General features: G+C 37.1%; 1 protein-coding gene across 4 annotated transcripts in view; it reads left to right on the top strand.

Moving 5' to 3' along the window:
• Nucleotides 1-42: 42 nt before the first annotated feature.
• The window catches only part of LOC111158650 (QKI, KH domain containing RNA binding), a 157,422-nt gene continuing 134,532 nt past the window's right edge, over nucleotides 43-22,932 (top strand). For 3 of the 4 annotated variants that reach the window (XM_022520831.1, XM_022520834.1, XM_022520832.1), the window contains exon 1: nucleotides 43-605. In XM_022520831.1, the coding sequence (XP_022376539.1) occupies nucleotides 464-605 (142 nt within the window). In that variant the 5' untranslated portion in view covers nucleotides 43-463. The remainder of the gene's footprint in view (nucleotides 606-22,932) is intronic. The other variant, XM_022520830.1, reaches the window with a different exon arrangement.

Below are 22,932 nucleotides of genomic sequence, written 5' to 3'. Positions count from 1 at the left end.
CGGAGTCAGAGCGCGGCGGCAGCGGCAGAGGCGGCCGCGGCGGGGACCAGCCCAGAGAGACCCCGAGCCCGCGGCAGAAGCGGCGGCGGCGGCTGAGCGGGCGCGACCAGCCGAGCGAGCGGCGGCGGCCCGGCTACTCCTCGTCCGGCGCCGAGCGGCCCGCGCCCGCACTCGGCCCGCGGAGACCCGCCTCCCGCCCGCCGGCCTCGTGAGGGACGCGCCGAGCCGGCGGCCGAGGAGCGGCGGCGGGCCGGGAGCGCGTCGGGCCGCGGGCGGAAAGTGCCTGCGGGGGCGGGGAGAGCGCGGCGAGCGCGCGGTCCGGCCGCCCCGGCGCCCGGCGCGGGAGCGGAGCGGAGCGGGACGCCGAGTCCCGAGCGGCCGGCGGCCGGGGCTCCCCGCCCCTCCCTCCTCTCCGGCGGCGGCGGCGGCGGCGGCGGGCGGAGTGAGCTGCGGAGCCTGGAATATGGTCGGGGAAATGGAAACGAAGGAGAAGCCGAAGCCCACCCCAGATTACCTGATGCAGCTGATGAACGACAAGAAGCTCATGAGCAGCCTGCCCAACTTCTGCGGGATCTTCAACCACCTCGAGCGGCTGCTGGACGAAGGTGAGTCGCCTCGGCGGCCCCTCGCGGCCCGCGCCCGGGCGGCGGCCCCTCTTCCCGGGACCCGAAGCCTGCCAGCGTGTTGGGAGGGCGGGAAGGTCGCGGCCGGCGGGGACCGTGCGCTCGGGGACGGAGAGGCCCGGGCGGGGCGCATGAAGGCGGCGCCGAGGCCGGGCTCGCGGGGCGCGGCGGCGGGCGGGTCGGGGCCGCGGGCGCGGGCGGGACGCGCCGGCGGGACGCTCGCCCCCCTCCCCCCCGCCCCCGGACCCGAGACCCCGGACGCGAGATCCCGGGCCTCGCGCGGCCGGCGCCCAAGTTGGTGCGCCGGGGAAGGCTGCAGGGCGAGCCCTCTCGCGTCCCCGGCTTCCAGCCGCGCCTGCGAGCACCGCGACGGCCGGGAGCTTCGCGGGCCTGCCCGAGAGGAGCCCGGCCTCGCCCGCCCCGCGCCCCGCGGGCGCCTGAAGGACATCGGCCCCGGGGCGCTCCCGGAGGGGTCTCTCCCAGAGGACGCCGCTGGTTCCCAAAGTGGAGGATCCAGCGGGGCTTTTGCTTTTTGGGAGTTTGTGCGGCTCGTAGACACTCGAGGGGAGTAGCGTGGGGCTTGGTAATTTAAAGGAATTCCATAGGAGAGCGAGAGTGCTGCTGATTTAGCCGAAGGCGAGGACACAATGACAGCAGAAAGCACTTTTTGTCCTTTTGTTTGGGGAAGCGAGAACTGTTCGGGAGTTTAACTTCACTTTGGGCTGGGGGGGGGGGTGTGAATACGAAATACCGCGAGGACGAATGTAAACGTAGTCCCGACTTGGAGAGAACTTCGGCGGAGAGCTGGTGCCCGAGGACGCCGCTGCCTGCCTTTGCAGCGCAGGAGACGAAGACGTGTGCAAGGGCGAGAATGAAAGCCAGTAAAAGTTTCAGAAACGCTTCGTCGGTGGAGAGCTGAGGGTTGCGAAGAATGACAAGAAGATTACTTTTGGCCGACTCTGGAATTTCTTTAACAAGTTCTGGTGGCGTGGCTCTGGATTATTGAATTCTAGGAGCTGTGCATTTCTGCGAACGCCTGGAGAGGGAAAAATGACCAACAAAAAAGTCTGTTTTGAAAAACCGAGTAGCCAGGAGTTTTCTCTTAGAAGCGATACCGGAGGACTTAAAAGGAAGCTGAAAACTGTCTTACAGAATTGACCAGTGGATTTTAGATTTTTCACAGGAATTTAGAAATCTTTCCTGTAGAACTAGGGATAAGGGATCTGAAGCATAGAGAGTTGGAATGTCACTAAAGAACAAAAGACCGGAAATGTCTTCGTGATAAAAGATGGTTAAAGAAGAATCCCAGGAGTTTTTGTTGTCCAGAAAGTCATAGAAACAACTTTAAAAGTACGAAATTGTTAGGTATTACTGCGTCCTGGCTTTTGCTTACATATGTTAAACATAACAGCAGTAACCCTTACTGGAATGTGCTTTTTTCCACTGTTGAAACAGCAAATCTGTTTATTTCATATTGCTCCAGAAAAAACTTGAGCTGTCCCTTTAAGGGGTTCTGCTTTTTCTATTTGTGTTGGCATTTGAAAGATTGTGGAGGCAGAAAACTTTCTGGAATGTCAAAAAAAAAAAAAAAATTGCTGGGACTCTTAAATTGAGTATTTCCAAATGTGAGCGCTAAGGGGCGCCAGGTATTTTTCTTTTAAACGTGAGAAATGTTTGGAGCAAAATGTGTATAACGTACTCAATAATCGGATCTGTATTAAATTTAGTTGAAATTTAAGTCACAATAAATCATTTTGTGTGTCATTTTGTGGAGTTATATTTATAATACATAATGTATTTGCAAACACTGAGAACACATTCTTTAAAATTATAGAAACAATTTTGTTACATTTCAAAAATAATATGCTTTTTCTGCCTTGGGATATTTTGGTAAAATTAAAAGTTTTAGTAGTATTTCTAAAAATTTCTTTGAAGGTTTTTTTTTAAGTACAGTTATTTAGAAGAAATCTTTCATAGACATTGAAATGGTCTCACAATCTTTAGGATTAAAGTTGCATTCTTTAAATTAAAATGTTGAGTTTAATCAAATGACATAGGAAGTTATAAAAAAATTGGAAGTATTTTCTCTTTATGCATATCTTGTTTAAAAACATACATGATTTGAGTTTCTCTGATTAGTTCTGAAAGGCTTCTCACTTCGCTTTTATGTTGATCTAAAAATCTCTAAATGATAATTTGGAGTTGTTCTGTTAAAGTTTCTAATGTTGGCTTCAGTAATTTGTAATCTTCCAAATCTAGAATTTCACTTATGTCATTATCTCTTAACAAGGGTTTTTTGTTGATTCCTCTGTAGTTGGAAATAATAACCATTTGCATTTTAGAACTTGGAGATCACTAGCTGAGGATGATACATTCTAAATGATTTTTTTTTTCTTTTATTGTGGTTTACTCCATCCCTTATCTTGGTCTATCTTGAATTTTAGCCTTTTCAACTCCCCAGCCTAAGTAAAGATTGCTTCTTTGTGGTAGCTGGGATGTTTAAAATGGACAGCATAATGACTAGGAAGTTTGATTGTTTTTTTTTTTTTTTTTTTTTTTTTTAATCAGACCAGTACAAACACACAGGAAAAGGGGCTATTCCTTACTGTGGAATAAGCTGCTTCCTCTAATTGTTAGACTTATTATAAACTTAATTTAACTTAAGAAAAATACGTTTTTTGAAATGCATCGCTTTTTTGGGGGCCAGATTTTATTCTGAAAATTTGGCAACTTGCTTTGCCCCTTTGTGGCCTGTCATTGTCCAAAACAAATTAATCATGACTTCTTTTTGTGATTAGGAATTACATTTTTCCTCTTCCATATGATTGGTGGAAAAATTTCTTCAATTTAGGTAAAGCTGTAAGTTTTATGTTGATAATTAATTAAACCAAGTTAAGGTACTGGACTTAGAGTAGATGTATTATCTCATAATTAGAAATTTTGAATGATTATTTCAAGATCCTATTAAAATATTTTTTAGAGTAGATTTCAGAAAATTTGATTGAGAACTTTCATTTGGCTAGTTACAAATTTGGGATTTACGTGTGCTCTATTTTCTTAGTTGATTAAAACTTGAATGCTTTAGTTTGAGCATTTTAATTCCATGCCAAGTTAATCTTTAGCCTATATTTTGACTGTGGACTTTCTTTTTGGTTTTTGGGTTTATTTTTTGTCTGGGGTAGGGAGGAGGTGTAGGAATTGTCCGACTTTCCTCTAAGTGTCTTCACAGTGCTTTTAAGTTGTTAGTGCTTTCTGGGTTGAGCCACTCACATAAAGGGAGTAATTTCAGTTGTTTTCAATACTTTAAGAATCTTTTATTGGAGATAGTAGATGATTACACATAAAACCGGGGTTTTAAAGTCTTAAACTGTTTTCTGGAGAGAAGTTTCCAAACTGAAAACTGGGACCATCCATGGGAAAGAGCAGTTACCACAAGTTTTTAATTTAAAAAAAAACCTTCCTTTGTCATGAAAATGAAAGTCATGCAACAACAGTACTTGAATGCAAAATCTGTTTTTATAAAGTATTGCAATTGGAATTGAGAAGGCCAGAAATGAAATTATTTAGACTAAAAATTCCAGATGGGGGGAAGGGAAGAACTAGGGATTTTAAAATCAGATTTTGAGTTTTCAATTTTTAGGCAGAGGGAGGTTAAAGCTGCTGATGGGAAAATTAAAAATGCATGGTATGTATTATAAGTAAGGCTAGCCTAAATCTTTTGTAAGTATTTGAAAAATTAGTGTGTGGTTCAGAAAAAGTGAGCAAACATGTTAAAGACTACATTCTGCATTTCTTTATTTGAAAATGCATTTTCATTTTCTCATGGTCTTTTGGGGGGGTTAATAAATTTCCTTTCTGACCTCAGTTTTCTCTCCCTCCTTTAAAAATGTGGGCAAAAAAATATTTTAAATGAAAACTTGCTTCACTTATTAACATTTTTCCATATTAATGTTTATTTCCATTTATTCATTCAATGTTGAAAATATTTTATGCCTTTGGTTTTCTTAAACTTCAAAATTTTTTTGCAGAGGAGAAACCTTGTCTACAGAAAACTTTGTTTCAAAAATTAATATGGTTATTTGTTGGTATTAAGAGAACTTGCTATATGAGTTTATTAAAATTTTAACGTTTTTTTCTGGAGCATTGTTGACAGTAATCAGTCTCTTTAACAAACAGATTTTATTTACTTAAGTTGAAGTAATTAATCTGTTCTTTAGGAAGAAAAATTTTGCAGTTGTACAGTAGCCCTTTGAGTTAATAGTGATGAGAGAAGGACGTGGTATTTATAATCAGTTTTCCTTCCATTATTTTTCTCCTCACCCAGGGGATGTGACCAGCTCTGTAAGGTAATAATGGAAATAACTTGTATCTTAGGTCATTTATCCAACATTCATTCTGTACTTCTGAAGCTTAACTCCCTTTAGGCAGAATATATATTCAAAATACACGTACATTCAGTGAGGCAGAAGGTGATTCCTTTTTCTTAACTTTATTCAATTTACATGATTCGTAGTAAAGGCTGTACTCCCAAGGATAAAATGTAATTGAATTAATAGAAATAGGTCTCTTTGCTAATCGCACTTGCTTGTGTGTTTGGTATGAGCACCTTTTCTTAAGTGGCTTTGAGACTGTAAAGTGAAAAGTTAATTTGGGTTTTTAATGTTTTGTACACATTATATATCTGTTATTATCCCCTCACTTGTCACTGTCCTGAAGCTGATTGGAAAGTGCCTCAGTTTTTCATAAGAAAAAAATGGTGTTTTGTTTACTTTTTTTTTTTTTAAAGATTTTATCCATTTATTTGACAGAGATCACAAGTAGGCAGAGAGGCAGGCAGAGAGGCAGGCAGAGAGAGGGAGAGGAGGAAGCAGGTTCCCTGACAGGCAGAGAGCCCGATGTGGGGCTTGATCCCAGGACTCTGGGATCATGACCTGAGCTGAAGGCAGAGGCTTTAACCCACTGAGCCACCCAGGTGTCCCTGTTTTGTTTACTTTTTAAAGGAACTAGATTTCTGTGACAAAAGACAAGTATGCTCCCCCACAACCCCCAGCACACACAAACCCACACACCGTCTTTATTGGGCATCTTTTTTACCTGCACTTTTTTGAAGCCGATATATTTAGATATGTAAGCTTTTTGTTTTTTTTTTTTGACCTTTTTGGCCTTTAATAGAATTAAACCAGTGTGGTCATAGGAACAGCTTTTTAAAAAATCTGACTGGAACATCTTTTAATTTACTTGAGAAATTTATTACAGTTAATGCAATTTGATTTATGATGGTGCCGTTATAAGTAAAACTTGTTTTTGTTGGAGATGGAAAATGCTGTGCCTTTTTTGAGTTTCATTCATTTGATAACTTGAGTGAGAGTCCATTGAACAACTTTCTGCCATTGGTATGTCAGATACTATGAAGATATCCAAGGATCTATTTTAGGGCCAAGGGGTCAGGATAGTGAAAGAGCCTATGCCAAGAAGTCAGAATTATTTTTTGTGATTGACAGGACTTCATAATTTTTTCTGATCCCCCCCCCGTGTTTGTTTGTTTGTTTGTTTGTTTTTTGTTTTTTGTTTTTTTTTTTTGGACGTCAAGATACTGTGTTTATCCCTTCATGGGCACTGTTAGGGAATGCTTATACCCCTTTTAAAAACTAGCATTTCAGTTTTGGGGCCCAAAATAGCTAGCTTTTTTTTTTTTTTCTCCATTTACTAGGAAGCAAACATGGCATTAAACTTTTCTTAGTGAATGCATTTTGTTTTGTTTGTGTTATGAAAATTCACTGTAAATATAATCCATTGTGTGTTAAGTATTAATGTCTGTGTAGTTATCATCATACTTCATGTTGTAATACTATCTCTTCTTGTGTTTGCCTACCCTTATTAGAATGAGTTCCTTGAAAGTGCCCACCTCATTCCCTGGTACACTAACTCTCAGATGTTTGGTGAATTAATAAATAGGTTGACATCGTTATCCTCTTGATTTCTATTTATTTAAAGTATGGGATTAAGCCAATTATGTAATAATTGGTGATAGTTTTGGGCAATTAGAATAAAGGTATGTGTATTTTTTTTTTTTAAAGATTTTATTTATTTATTTGACGGCCAGAGATCACAAGTAGGTAGAGAGGCGGACAGAGAGAGAGGGGGAGGCAGGCTCCCTGCTGAGCAGAGAGCCCGATGTGGGGCTCGATCCCAGGACCCTGGGATTGCGACCCGAGCTGAAGGCAGAGGCTTTAACACACTGAGCCACCCAGGCGCCCCGGTATGTGTATTTTTTTAATGATATTTTTTAGAGATCTTAAAGTATTACTTGCAGTGCCTGTTCTCAAGAAGCTTTTATTGTCATTTTACTTCGGTACCTTTGGTGTGAGTGAGAATTAGAAAGGTAAAATTGCTTTACTTGGGCAGTAGTTTTCAGCCAGTCCTTATACAAAGTTTATCTATCAATCATACCTATCAATCGGTAAGCAGAGAGAAGCTGTCAGTGCTTATCGCAGCTCTTAAAAGTTTTGGTGTTTATGGAATTATGTAGATAAACCTTTTCCCTAGTCAGTTACCTATAAAAGTCAACATGTAGCTGATACGTAGGTCTTGTACTCTGTAAAACACAGTATATGGAAAAGGTTCCAGGTCCCCGAGTGCTGCTTTGATGTGTTCAGGATAAATAAGGACTATTTAAGTGCTTTTAGTTTAGAAGAAAGCAGAGCATAAATTTATGCGGCACTTACAGTTATTTAACACAAATAGTAATTTTTTAAACACAGGTGTTTCTTTAAGCTAATTTGTAAGTGCCTTTACTGTAAGTGCCTTTACTTAGAAGACTGATAATCTAAGTTTTCAGCTGATTTAACCCTCTTAAAAGCAGTCTATTCTACTGCTTTAGCCCTAACAGTGTTGTAAAGTAAATCAGTCATGAATTTTTAACAAATATATAACTTGTAGAAGATAAGTGATTTGTCCAAAATTCTTGTAATTAACAAGCAAATGATTGTACTTAGTGGTTCATTTTTTCAGTTTCTTGAAGCAGCCGCTCTAGTTTGAAATTCCAGCAGTCCTATCCAGTCTAGCAAAATAAACATTTTATGTTCATAATGTTGCCTTGTATAGTGATTCTAACCTAATGTTTTATTAAACTGAATTTTGCAACTTGTGAAATGAATCAATTTATTCTAATATTTCTATCACATTATTTATGATAAAGCATAATATGTCAGTTTGGATGCTTTTTCAAGGGTACTGAGGTGTCAGAAAAAAATATCAAAATATAGTTAAAGCCATAAAGTGGTCCCACGTATATGACCATGGTAATAAGGAAAGGGCTTGTGTGTGCACACATGTGTAGGCACGGATATATATAGAGGGAGACATGCAGTGAATGTGAGCTGGCCCTAAATCCTTCAGATTGGGTGCTAGGGCTGGTGAAGTTTTAGAACAAGGATGATTTTTGAAGTAATGAAATATCTGCTTGGCCCCAGGATTGAAATGATTGTGTATTAATAGTGGAAAAGGATCTAATTAGCAGGTCCTAAGTAAACACCTTGGTTTTGGCTTTCATGCAGGACAAGTTGTAAAGATTGGGTCAGTTACAGATTATTGGAAACTTTGGGCTTTTAAGCTAATTTAAGAGTTTAAAATCTATAGGAAAGTCTAATAAAAATATATAACATGTATATATGGTTACTACATTTAAGAGTATTAGGAAAGTGCTGGTAAAAAGCAAAGTTTTATGAAAGTCTGAAATTTTTATTTTCCTTAATTGTTAGTGTCCTAATACGGGCACTCAGAATGGTTTTACAAAAAGTATTTGAGGAGGTGTGTATATGAAAAGAAACCAGAAAAAAATGGAAAACATTTCTTGGATGCAATTTAGTGTAGGGAAAACAATAATAATATCAAAAGATCATGGAATTTCAGAGCTGCGAGGGACCTGGGAGTAAATGGAAATCGTCATACTATAGGTGCAAAAACTGAGGTCTAGAGGTTGTGACTTGTCCACATCATAAGGCAAGGTAGTGTCAGAGTGGGAGTAGACCCTCAGTTCTACCTTCTGATCTTTTTGGTAAATGTGTCACTGCATAAGTGGAACTGGAGAAGAAAAACCCAGAATAGTTCCACGTGTTAAAAAGTTGGCTGTGTTGCCTTAGGTAGTGAACATGAAGAAAAAAAAAAGTAAATGGGAGTAGTGTTAATTCTGTGGTATGTTGGACTTGGGCAAATACTGGTCAAATTCTTGGAGCTAAATTTTTGTGATAGTTAAGAGGCTAGAAGTGAGAAAGAAAAGGTGTTTGGAGGATTTCAGCTCATTCACTTAAACTTTTTATTTATTTATTTTTTTTAAGATTTTATTTACTTATTTGAGAAAGAGAGGGCAAGTATAGAGTGAGAGGGAGAAGTAGATTTTCTGCTGAGCAGAAAGCCCAGTGCAGGACTCAATCTCAGGCTCCTGAGATCATGACCTGAGCCAAAAGCAGACCCTTAACCCACTAAGCTGCCCAGGCACCCTTACTTAAACTTCTTAATAACAATAGGATAGAGTCTTAACTCTTTAAAAGGTACAAACCCAGTGTGTATTTAGATTACTACTGGTATTATTATTGCTGATATTATTAATGCAGTTACTATTTTTAAAAACCACTCAAGAGGAAATCTAGCCTTTCTGACTGGAAGATTGATTGACTGATGGATTGATTTGACAGATCACAAGTAGGCAGGGCGGCAGGCGGGGGTCGGGGCGGGGTGGGGGGAAGCAGGCTCCCTGCTGAGCAGAGAGCCCGATGCGGGGCTAGATCCCAGAACTCTGGGACCATGACCCGAGCTGAAGGCAGAGGCTTTAATCCACTGAGCTACCCAGGCGCCCCTGGAAGATTTAATATAAAGGTTTACTGTTGCTCCGTGACTCAAGTCAGGAATGTACATTTGGTTCGTTTTTACGTTAGCACAGAGTGGTTAATAGCAGAAGTAGCAGCTCTGAAGAGTGACTGTCCGGAGGTGGATGATGATGAACGGAAATGGGGGCTGTCCTAGGTAGCCGCTGCGTTCCATTCCTGATAGCCACATCTGGAGTATCAGCTGATTCTTCAAGTATATTTGAAGAGAAGTATTATTACATGGTAGGTAAATAAACTTTCTAAGAAATAAAATTTCACACCAAAGCCAAATAAAAAGTATTTGGAAATTAACTGTATCTAATTCTTACCATTGTTGCTGCTACCATCATTGTTGCAGGGATGTTCTAGTTGTTAGGACAGGTTTTCAGGTGTTAGTGTGTGTGTATACATGTATGAATGTGTGAGCCAGCATAAAGATAAAAATTAACTTGTGTTTCTGTCCATATACTAATGAGACCATGTTGCAAGTAGTAAGAATTCTTTAGTAGACCTGAGATTTTATTTTATTTTATTTTTTTTTTAAATTTTATTTATTTATTTGACAGAGATCACAAGTAGGCAGAGAAGCAGGCAGAGAGAGAGAGAGAGAGGAGGAAGCAGGCTCCCCGCTGAGCAGAGAGCCCGATGCGGGGCTCGATCCCAGAACCCTGGGATCATGACCTGAGCCGAAAGCAGAGGCTTTAAACCACTGAGCCACCCAGGCACCCCTAGACCTGAGATTTTAATCATGAGTTTGCAGTTAACTAGTTTGGTGATCTTGGACAAGATACCTAACCTCTCTGAACCTCGTATTCTTCATATGTAAATGGAATTATTAACTACCCTGCTGACTTCAAATTAAAATATTTGGAGGCTGGAGGGTACTAAATGCAAAAGAATTTCTCAGACTGTAAGGTAGCATCATCTAATATCTGTCAATATTTTTAGGTTGTTTTTGATAGGATGGACATTGAGATAAGCAAGGCAGCTTGTAGAGAATCTAAGAAGAAAAGAAAAAACAAAGGTAATTTATCCACATGAGTATCCACTAGTTTTTATGTTCATGAGAATCACTCACTAGCATTTTGGTAGTCAGGAAGTCATTTTGAGAGAATTAGAATCTGACTTGGTATTAATAGATGGTAGGATTTAATGAGGTGAATGGGGAGAGTGGAGGATGTTCCACGAGAAGTGAAAGTGCTATAGTGTCAAAACGGTGGTGATGGGAGATTGAAAGATTTTCGGAAAGTGTGTTTAAACTCAATTAGTTGGAATGGCAAATGCGTGTGAAGGAGAGCTATGAGCAGAGCCAGCAGCCTAGGTCTGGGCTCTGCCATGGTGGGCCTTGAATGCCAGGATGAACGGCATACATTTTATTACGAGCTTTGTAAGGCACCAGTGGAAGGCTTGGATTATTTTGGGGTATCATAATGAACTCTCTGAGGGAAGACTAAGAATGTAGACTCTGGGGGTCTGAGGAAGTAGACATTGGAGGCATTGTGAACAGTTAAGGTACATGGTTAGGTAACTTTTAAATACTTTAAAATTTTAAAATATTTTCTCAAAATATTGAATAAAAATATATCTTGAGCTTTATAGATTTAGGTTTAAACTCTTTAGAGTTTTTAAACAAATGTTTTTTAACTAAAAATAAACATATACAAAAATTTTTTCCTTACCTTAAGTTCATTCTTACATTAATCCTGAGGTATGAAGAACATGTGGGGCTCATTTGTATAGCTGTCAACCAAAATTTTGGTTACTTAGAATTAAGCTTATATGTAAATTAAAGAGAATGGAGGAAACTCTTTGGTTTAGGGGAATCTTAGAAGTTCTTGAATTGGTTTGAGTTCAAGGAAGTTTTGTCCAAACCTCACTCATTTGATATTGTTGAATCTAGGTGTGTTATCAAGTACAAAGATTTTTGAGAACTTCATTATTTTCATCATCTATTTTGCTTTGTTTTTATTTAATTGTATTTTTTATGTTGATTATTTTAGGTAAATTTGAGATGTCTTGACCTTCCATCTCTATATGTTCATGTATCTCCTGAAACACTAGCATTTTCCTATATAGCAGCATCACACTGAATAAAATAGATCAGTCCTGTACTTAAAGTAATAACCAGTCCATATTCAGGTTTTTGTTGTTATCCCCAAAATATTTTTTATAACTGGCCTGCCCAAACCAGAGTCTGACTCATGCATGATCCCACTCATGGAATTTGGTTGTTAGGACTTTATGTCTTTTTAATTTAGAACCATCTTTTTTATGGCACTGCCATAACTTCCTTTATCACTGGAATTGTTCTTTTACGCCCTGTATGTCTAGTACCTGGGAACTTAGGTTTAAAGGAGTGAATAGGTTCAAGTACACATGCGTAGGTGATGCTGTGCACTTAATTTAGTGTCATGCTGGGGGCCCACATCCGGTTCCACCATTGGGGAAACTGAGCCGGGTATCTGGGTTAGCGTGGTCGTAGACTGATTCTCCTGCTGTAGTTAGGTAAAGCTTGCTTTCGCCTGCAGGGAATATATTGTTATTCTGAAAGTAGTTACTTTACTGTTGGAAAAGCCAGATAAATCCTTATTCTCAATTAATTATTGGTGGTTCTTGGAGTAAAGCCTTGGTTTGCTAGTTGCCTCAAATGGTGACCCATGAAAAGGTTTTATTCCTAAGTAGTTGCAAAATCTCTACTGCAAAGTTCTTCTCCTTACGAACTTTTAATAGTAAGAAAGTTCTGTTCCAGCAGATGGAGATATTAGTACACAAAAGACAGTGTTTAGTGATTAAAATTTGTTGAACTCTTTTACAAGAAAGGAAATTTTTTCCTTTAAATTGTAAGAGGAGAGTTGTTCAGGAGTATGAGAAATAACAATTATTAAATTCATTATTTAGAAGTGTCATGTAAATCAGTTGTGATATTTCTTTAAAGAGCTTTTTTTTTTTTTGAGAGATCATATGTTAGATGTTGACTATAAAATGTGACTGGATTAGGACATTCCATTAAGTATAGTAATATTCTGAAATACAGTTTCTTCCTTTATAGCATAGTTGTTTGAAGGTTTTTTGTTTGCTTTAGTGCAGGGCTGGGTCAAGTCTGTTGAAAAGTATTCTACTTGTATATTTTCTTTGGAATTCTAAAGTTTTTAACCAGGCAGTTTATTTGTTTACTAATGTAAATCAGGAAAAAAAATCTGTGCCCTAGTTTACTATTACGTGTTATATGAAGAGAAAGTTCTTTAGGGGATTTTAGTTTTATTATGGCAATAAAAAATTATCAGCAGTAAAAAGGTAATCTTATCTCACTTTATTATAGTTTATAGCATTCCTTGTCAGCTTTTTTTTTTTAAGGTAAATATTACATATTTTAAAATATAGCTTGCAGTTGTTGAATAAGAAATATTGCTTATTTAAGTTCCTTCTTAGATATGATTTGGAAGTATGTGTTTTTGTTAATAACACATTTAAATTATATTTTCCAACTTGTTATTCTGAGTTTTTTTTAATTGCTCTATCAGTTGTAAAATATTTTACTTCCTTAATCAATTGAAATTGAACTCAGACATGTTTATATGTAGAAGACCAGGGAAGAGGATATCAACGGTGATACATTCCTTAATAGAACTGATAATAACTCGCATTTTACTTCTTTCTCCCCAGTGTTCTTTTTTTTTTTTTTTGTTATTCATAACAGAAATTGAATTTATGTAGAGAATTGGAGATGGAAACATTTTCATTTCACCGTTGGCAGTACTGTGTTTTGTGGTCCCTGAGTCCTGGGAAAGGTGGTGTTTAGGGCAGAGAGGAGTCATAGCATATTGTCTTAATGTGAAGTATTGTTTTTCAGGGAAAGTTTTTCCCTGTGGCCAATTTTGTGTATACATTTTAAAAATTGTTTCTCATAATCGTTTTAGAGTATATGAAAAGCATAAATTGTAAAATACGTTGTTGTAAGGAATTAAACACATTCATTTTATTTTAACAAGTATTCTTCATCTTACGGAAAAGAACTAAAATGTATCAATTAAGAAGTAAAAATTACCCATACTTCAGTGCTAATCATTCTTAATACTTTGGCACATTCTCTTTTAGACTTTTTTCCCCGTCTCGATTTATGGATAAAACAGAATTGTGACCCTACTCTAGTGCTGTCTGTGTTTAAGTAAATTACATCAGGAGCATGTTCCCCTGCCATTTCATGTTCTTTGACAGTATGGTTTTATGTTAACAGGTCATTTTACAGAGGTGTATTATAGTTTACTTAACTATTTTATTCGACCTATCACTTTGTTTTCAGTAAGCTTGTGTGATGAAATATCAGATGTTTCAGAACTTGATTACTTACTGTTTAAAAAGCCTTATGTTACTAAATATTGTAATGGCCCTGTGAATACCAGGCTCTTTTATTTTTGTAATGTAGTTAATTAATTGGAAATCAGCATTTTTATACTGCATTCCGTAGAAAATGATTAATATTATGTGACATTTAATTTTTGAGTAATGTCAGAGTTGCATATTTCACTTATTATTTAATGACATTTATTTGAAATTTTTTATTCTAGTCACAAGTAAATTTGAATGCATACTATGTGTGACATATGAGGTATGCAGCAAAGCTTCAAATTCATTCCTTACCTTTCAGGTTGTCTAAGGTAGATAGTATAGAAAGAAAGTAATAAGGAAATATAGCCAAGAGAGGTTGAAAGACTGGTGCTAAGATCACGTTAGGCTGGGGAGATTATAGAATGTTTCAGGAAAAGAGGTAAAATTTCAACTTTTACAGGATAGGTAGGATTTTGCAGGACAGGTAGGATTGAAGTGGAGAAGAGGTTAAGGGAGTAGTAGCATTCGTAGTGCAGGGAACACTGTCCTTGAATGTGAGGACATTCTGAGTAGGAGAAAGAAGTAAATTATTCTCTATCTCTTCCATAGAAAGCTTTAACTTCCTGGAAGAAGATTCCATCCTGTTGATAATAGGAGACCCATTTAAGGCTTTTCTTTTTACATCTTAGTTTTTTCCCCTTTTATCTGCCTTCGTACTTCTGTTTAGTTACGGAGTCGTGATAGATTGCTTTGCTTATTGCGTATTTTTAGTCTTTCTGGACTTACTCCTTACCATCCCCCATTCCAGTATTTTGCCTCTTAACTTCTGTTTTAACTTTATTATTTTAACCTGTGCATGCTTGTTTGGCTTTCTATTTTGTTTTACTAGCACATTTGGATATGCTTGACCTCTTTTTTTTAAGATTTTATTTTATTTATTTAACAGAGAGAGAGTGATCACAAGGAGGCAGAGAGGCAGGCAGCAGAGAGAGGGGGAAGCAGGCTCCCCGAGGAGCAGAGAGCAGATGGCGGGGCTCAGTCCCAGGACCCTGGGATCCTGACCCGAGCCGAAGGCAGAGGATTAACCCACTGAGCCACGCAGGCGCCCCGACCCGCACTTTATATGATGCCATTCTGTGTGTCTTTTGGTGATTGTGTTGGGTTTAGTTACTCGGAGAAAGGGAGTTTACCTGGAATTAGTGAGTGTGTGATTTATAGAACTGGTGAGTCTAAGCTCTGAACTATAAATGAGTTGCTAGTGTGACTTGTCCTATATGGATGGCATGGCTGGCTTTTTGCCCTTCATCTTTCTCTCCATTTGCTTTTGCTCTACTGGCTTGAAAGTTCCTAACAATCTTATATTGGGTGGGAGAAATTGAAGATCTGCCAGTTTAACTCTGAATTGAGGGAGGCTGTAGGGAAAGTGTTTGCAAAGTGTGTTCCATGGAATACTGGTCTCCCTGAGATAGTCTGAGAATAAAGTAGTCAAGGAAGTGCTGCATGTTCTTTTGTGAATTCAACATGTGGTGACATGTTAAATATCCAGGATGTGCTAAAGGAAGCTAAGTTGGTTTAAATATTTTCTGAAAATTATTTGGTAAAGGAATGCCTTTTTTCTTTCTTTTCTTTTTGGAACTAGTGTCCTGAGGATACATTATGATAAATATTAGAAAGAGGATTTATAAGGACTGCGGATCCTAGGAAGAAGAGGGTTTAAATAATAGTTGTTTGGGAATCTTAAGTTTTGGATGAGAATATTGTCTCAAGTCAGATCAAAGTACTCTCTGAAAAACATAATTAAATTTCATTTAGTTTGGGATTATTTCAAATTCCATCTAAAAGGAAGCAAGAAAAAGTATCTTTTCTGACTTTATATAATGGCACCAAATGGTTTCAATAGTGAATTTTGTTTAATTGAAAGTATTTGTTATTTAAATAAAAATTTAGACTTGGCTATTTTAAAAAAAATAGTTTTCTAAATGAAAGAAAATTAACAGAATTCTGACAACTTAAATGTAGAACTTAAATATACTTTAAAATAGGTAATGCACAGAGAAATAATGTTCATTGTTTTAATGTATACTTGGTTTAAGTTGGGAACTAGTGAATTGTCAGGTGAAAGGAATTTTGAACAGAAAAATATTTAACTTTGTTAGATTGTTTAATAAATATTGAGATGCAGTGATTTAGTAGTTTGGTAAGATCTGTAAGTTAGTAATTAGATGAGTTTTTTCTGTTTAGATTTTAATCTGAAAGATATTAGCTCTCTTTTTGTTGTTACAGCAATTAGTCATATTATAAAGTGAACTTTTGATGACATTTATAATGAGCAGTCTTTAAAGAAGGGTAAGTGCAGGGTGGTTGGTAGAATAATAGCATTTCATCTGGAAGGCCCAACAGATTTTCATTAACATTTTTTTTCTAGTTCAAAGGAAAATCTCTAATTCAGAGATTTGAAGTTGGAATGGATCTCAGTGATTACAGTTCCATCTTCTCATTATATATGTAAGTGTAGTTCATTTACAAAGGGTATGAAGTTTTACAGATTAGAAACTGCTTGCTTCAGGAATGGTAGTTGATTTTGCTCTTGTGACAGAAATATGTCTGTAAGTGGTATTATTAGCCAGTCAAAGTACCTTTGGGCCTGATCCCCTCTATGGAGAATGATGTTATGACTGATAATTGGTATACTGACTACCTTCCAAAGTGAGTAGTCTTAATTATTTTAAATTTTGTTTCAGTACTTGAAATATCTTCCTAGGGAATTTTTTTGTGTGTGTGAGAGAGAGAGGAGGGGAAAGAGAGAGCATCTTAAGCAGGCTCCATGTTCAGTGCAGAGCTGGACACAGGGCTCAGTCTCAGAACCCTGACATCGTGACCTGAGCAGAAATCCAGGAGGCCTATGCTTGTCCAGCTGAGCCACCCAGGTGCTCCTCTACCCAGGGTATTTTTAACTTTTCCTGTAAATATGAATAAAATCAAGCATCTAATGCATACAGTGATACTGTCAATAAACTGATGTTAAAGACAAAAAGGCCCTCCTAGGTTCGTTTTCCAGCCAGTTGACTCTAGGTCTAGATACAATTTAGTGTACATAGCAAAGGAACTTCCACTGTTTGTATTTTTACACAATATTTTAAAGTCATTAGTTAGAATAAGCTCTCCATTACCCCCCTTGTAGATCTAGGTCATTTGCCCTAGAATAACGGGATAAAAGTCTAAGGTAAGGATAAGGGAAAATGAGAAAGCCGCTTAGTGTCTTCTAAATACTCGGTTCAGATTCTCTGTCATTGCTAAGACTTAATATTTAGACTTGTGTTTGGTGATGTCCTATATAGGTTGTTTCATAGGCTAGTGTAAATTTATCTAAATTTTGAAGGGTGATAAGTTTAGGAGAGGTATCTTCAAAAAACATTTATGTTGTTGTTTCATGAATCCTGAATCGAAGAAAAATGAAAAGGGGAAGAGGGTAGAGACTAAGTGGATCCTGTAAGAGAATGACAGTAATTAGGGACGGTAAAAGTAAGATCTGAGTTAGAAAATCCTAAGTTTGTTTTTAGGTTATAGAAAAATGTATTTATTTTCCTGGGTGGTGAAGGACATGAGAGTCTCTTATTTTTTACATTTCACTTTTATTCAAGGACTAACACCTTTGATTTTCTTATTAAAATGTATTAACTGAATGTCATAAGATATGCCACATGGTACTACAGATGTGGGTCAAGTTTTCCAAAATTGGAGTATACAAAATTTTTAGTCACTTTATCAGTGGATGTTTAAAGCATTGGAGCAAGTAGTAATAATTATTTTTTTTTTTAAAGATTTTATTTATTTATTTGACAGACAGATCACAAGTAGGCAGAGAGGCAGGCAGAGAGAGAGAGAGAGGAGAAAGCAGGCTCCCCACTGAGCAGAGAGCCCGATGTGGGGCTCGATCCCAAGACCCTGAGATCATGACCTGAGCCGAAGGCAGAGGCTTCAACCCACTGAGCCACCCAGGCGCCCCAGCAAGTAGTAATAATTAAAAGGAATTTCAAAGTGAAATCTTTGATTTTGTGAATCAGGAGTCTCTTTGATTGCTAATACAGTTATTTATTGAAGAACAGGTACATATATTCTGATAGTGTAAATCAGAAAAAATGGTATAAATGTGAGCAAAAAAAGGTGTTTGTATCAAATTTTTAGAATGCTACCTATGAAGATATATATTTTTTTTTCTTTTTTTTTTTTTTTTTTTAAGATTTTATTCATTCACTTGACAGATCACAAGCAAGCACAGAGGCAGGCAGAGAGAGAGGGGGAAGCAAGCTCCCTGCTGAGCAGAGAGCCTGATGCGGGGCCCGATCCCAGGACCCCAAGACCATGGTCTGAGCCAAAGGCAGAGGCTCAACCCACTGAGCCACCCAGGTGCCCTGAGATACTGTTTTGTACATACGTTTTTATATAACTAAACAGCTGAAATGAAAGCTTCATTAAGTAACATCTATGTTACTAACCTGTGGCATAATCTACTGTTTTCCCATTGTGTCATTTTTTTATTTTAAAGATTTATGTATTTTAGAGAGAGAAAGCGTGTGCGCATGAGTAGGCAGGTGGAGGGTCAGAGGGTGAGAGGGAGAGAAAGAGAATCTCAACCAGACTATTTGCTGAGTAGGGAGCCTGAGGTGGGGCTTGATCTCACAACCCTGAAATCATGACGTGAGCCAAAGTCAAGAGTGGGATACCTAACCGACTGAGCCCCCCGGGCATCCCTGTTCTATGTCATTGAAAAAGTGTTGGTTGTGACTAATACTATAGAATTAATAGGTTATGACTTGTGTAGTTTTAGCAAAACTGTTTTTGTCTCCTACTATAACTTAGTTTTCAACAGACTTTTTTTTTTTTTTTTTTTTTTTTTTAATTTTTTTCTTTTCTTGGTTTTTTTTTTTTTTAAAAAGAATTTTTTTTTTTTTTTTTTTTTTTTTTAAATCTGTCCCTTACCTGGGTGTTGCAGATACAAAAATGAATTAAGGCATGGCCTAGTACTTACGGAGACATGTATGGAGAGAGAAATGAAATAAGAAACTGCAATACAGTGCTTTAACTGTTGTGGCAGAGGCAGACACAGGTTAAGACGAAAGGGATCACATTTTCTAGCAGGTGGATGAAAATTTCTTGGAGGCTCACATATTAAATAACCTGATAATTCCTCTGATGATGGGCTTCATTTAATGTGAAATTTAGTTCTCTTCCCCTCTCCCCCGTAAATTCTAAAGTGGTTACTATCAAGTTTATTGAACTATGAGATTTCTGAGTTTTTGGCATAAAAGCCAAATTTGTAAAAGTGAATGTTAATTTTATAGATAATCTTGAAAAAAATCTAAATCTTATAAATGAGTAATACTGTTCTTAAATATGTCATGGTGACTAGCTTTAATGACTTTATTTGGGAAATACTATTTCTTTTCTGACTTTATTTTATCTCCAAACCTTATATTGTCACTAATTATGAAGGTAAAGTTAGGTAAAAGGGTTTTATAAGTATAAACATTATTTATCTATAGATCTTAAAATTATCTTTGACCATTGGCTGTTTTCTCAGATAATGAAAGTTAAGTTACAAAGCAAATGATGAACTTTTAAAAAAGATGGATACTTAATTATCTAACACTTAAAAATTATTTTGTCATTTTACTGAAATTTGGAAATATTCCCTATGTTGATTCATTCACAATAACAGTGAATATAAAAATTCAAATTGGTTGGATTTTATAGAGGACGGTCTTTCTATAGAAGTTAGGTTTTGTGAGTTGCAGAATTGTTACAGTTTCTCTTATGAGTGATACAGGCTACTACATCAGGTTGAAGAAGCTAATGTCTGAGTGGACGTGGTGGTTGCCTTAGAATGATTTTGCCGTTAGCAGTGAAAAATGTTTTTCTTAAAGTTCTTGTGCAGCAGGCCATGGAGTAAAGCACATTTTTATAATAAAGGTGATGAATTTAATCGCAAACTGGCAGCCAAATGGAAATTGCAGACCTTGATACTGGGAGAAAATTGCCTATAAAGCAACTCTTGAGGGAACAGGCTTTAAATTTATCCACCCATTTCGACATTGAGGAGAACATAGGAATCAGGATATTTTGCTTGGCCTGCTTAGTTCAGATGAATGACACTTGAGCATTCTATTTAAGATCTAAAGATGGTTGTTTTCAAGTTGCTTACGCTTCGTACGTCAAAGCCTTAACCACATACATTTTTGTATTTCATGAAATAGCTAAAACATTGCTGATTTTTTTTTTTTATATTTCAGCACATGATATGCCTAATGAGTTGAAATCAGTTTACTAAATTTATGGTGCTATGCTGTGTAATTTATGTTTCTGCCATTTGTGTGATGAACTACAGTCTTAAAGGATGCAGAACACTCTGGGTTTTTAAGTAACATTCAATTGATAGAAGGTCATGTAAACTATCAGTCTTAACTGTTTTATATTTAAACAGTTTATATTACAGTATTTAAACACAGTGGTAGAATTTCTATTATGGGAAATCTGGGCTTTGTCAGTTTTTACTCTAGGTGACTAATGCTTGTCATTTCTAAGAATAATGTAACCCTTGATTCAACATACAGTATTCAGAGTGTTTAATCCTGAATTTTTGGTATATTGTACCATCCATTTTGGTATACACTTTCCTCCCATGGTACATATATTTGTTAACAGGTATCTTTGTCCAAATTCAGAGAATTATTTGTGATTTTGGAAAGTGAGACTTATTTGAAGGTTGGTAAATATGTAAAATGAAAAATGTTAATGTAAAATATAAAAATAGTATTTCCTAGTATACTAACTGAAACTGTTGGGTTCTAAGGGTAATTGAGGACTACTTTTGGGAGGTTATTAGATTTTACTTGGATACGTAACCTGATTAATAGATTATATAATATACCATGCTATCCAGAAAATTAATAGGAGTATAGCTGTGGTAAGTCTGTTCTCTTTAAATAGAAATGTTTAATTTTGAAGTAAATGTGGGAATTTAATATTCGATGCCTGGAAAATGCAAGAATAGAAGGAAGAAAAAAGTTGTACAGGTTATCTATATTTAGGAAACAGTTTATTGAGGTTGTACATATGAGATTGAAGGTATAAAAACCTTCGAGAAATAGTATTCCTTCTTGTTGAAATAAGTTCCAGTTGTCATTGAAAGTACTTTAAGTTATTTTAAGTGCTAGATTGATTTTGATACAGCCATGTGAGAAGTAAGCCTCCATGTGATTTTGAAGATAAATTAGAATGTTTAGCCATCTCTGACATTTACAAAGTTTAAAGTAAATCAGCACCTCTAGGGGTACCTGGGTAGCTCAGTTGGTTAAGTGCATGACTCTAGATTTCCACTCAGGTCATGATCCTGGGTTCCTGAGATCAAGCCCTGTGTGGCGCTCTGCACTCAGTGCAGAGTCTGCTTGTCCCTCTGGCTCTGCTCCTCTCCCTGTTCCTGCTCTCTTTCTTCCTCAAATAAATAAATAGATAAAGTCTTAAAATAAATCGGTACCTCTGTTTTCTTATCACTGATACAGTTTGGGTTAAGTAGGCTGTGGCAAGTTTAGAATTCAGAGATAGAGCCTAAAGATAAATATTCTTTAAGCTAGGCCTTTGTGAGAGAAATACAGTATAATTGTTTTAACTCTAATATTCCTGATTGGTAAATCAGAATGTGGAAAGCTTTATTTTCAGTTTCAGAAAAAATTAAAATTTTTAACATTCAAAATGAAGCTAGAATAAGACATATGGAATATCTATGAGTTGTATACATATTTAAGTTAATATAGTTTAGTAATATATTTAATGTTTTAATGTTACACATGTGTATGAGTATAGCATATATAATTCATATATAATTTTATTGATAGTAGTATGTGTGTCTATACATGTGTATATATATATAGTAACTATTTCATTAAGATTACCACTTTTACGTAGTGAGATGGTTTTAATTAGTTGTTTATAAGCCGATACTAAATTCAAATTCAATAGTTACTGGTGGGAGTTTTATGTTTTTAAAAGGGTTTTTTAGTGATATGTTTAATTCACATCCAAATCTGCTATTGTGATAAAGGTAGGCACAATTTAGTTCAAGATTGTTTATGTCAGAATTGGAAACACCTGAAGCATCTAAGATAAAATTTTAAGTTTTCCTGAAATGATTTTAGAATCCTGTCTTCTTTTACAGTTACATCACTGAATTAGCTCAAGTAATGGATTGTCACAGAGGAGTGAAATAAGGGGAGTGTTTGCAGTAATACTGTGGTTTCAAGGTGACAGTTTAAGACGTGATCTTTTCATATTGTTTTGTTTTTGTTCAGCTATTTTAAGTTATTAAATTGTAGTTATGCAAATATGTATTTACAGGCCAAACTGTGTCTCTAACTTTTCTTTCCCCAAATTATTTATTTGAGGTTAAAGTAATCTTAAACAAATGGTTAAACCAAAGCAGGTCAGATCCTGATGCAAAGAGCTCTTAACCTTTTTTAAAGTGTGTTCCGTGAAGGTGCTGTAGAGAATATCCGCTTCAAGTATTTAAGAGTCATTTTTAATAAGCTGAATATACTTGTGTTATTTGTATTTGAGTAGTTAGCATGGTTTTCTGGAAAACATGGCTGACTGAGGAGGTGCTTAGTAAAAGTGAGTTGGAAAAATTAAACTGTATCTTTGTTACTTTCTACTTCCACTTTGCCATGTATGATAAATTTACATATGGAGAAGTCATTTGCAGAGTATTTTTTGGTAGGTGCCTTTACTCTGTGTTTTCTGTGCCTCTAGAGTCTGGGAAAAGTTCAGATTTCAGGTAGCAGATAGATACTCATTAAATTAGCAGTTATTGTCTTTCAGACATATCTGTCAATATAACAGCATTTCCAGATATATGATTTTATATCACAGTTATTATTAGTAATGATGATATGAACATACTTAAATTTATGTAGTAGGCACTCTTTATAAATACATATTCATTACCTCATTTAATCTTTACAGCAGTCCTGTGAGAAGGAAAGAATTCCATTTTATAGATGAAATGGAGTCAGACTGAGATATTACAATAGTTTTTATAAAGATCGCATTTTCAGCAGTTTCTTTCT

Source organism: Enhydra lutris, unplaced genomic scaffold, assembly GCF_002288905.1.
Source record: "Enhydra lutris kenyoni isolate GAN:26980312 unplaced genomic scaffold, ASM228890v2 scaffoldscaffold62, whole genome shotgun sequence".
Lineage (NCBI taxonomy): Eukaryota > Metazoa > Chordata > Mammalia > Carnivora > Mustelidae > Enhydra > Enhydra lutris.
This window is presented reverse-complemented; position numbering and strand designations above follow the sequence as displayed.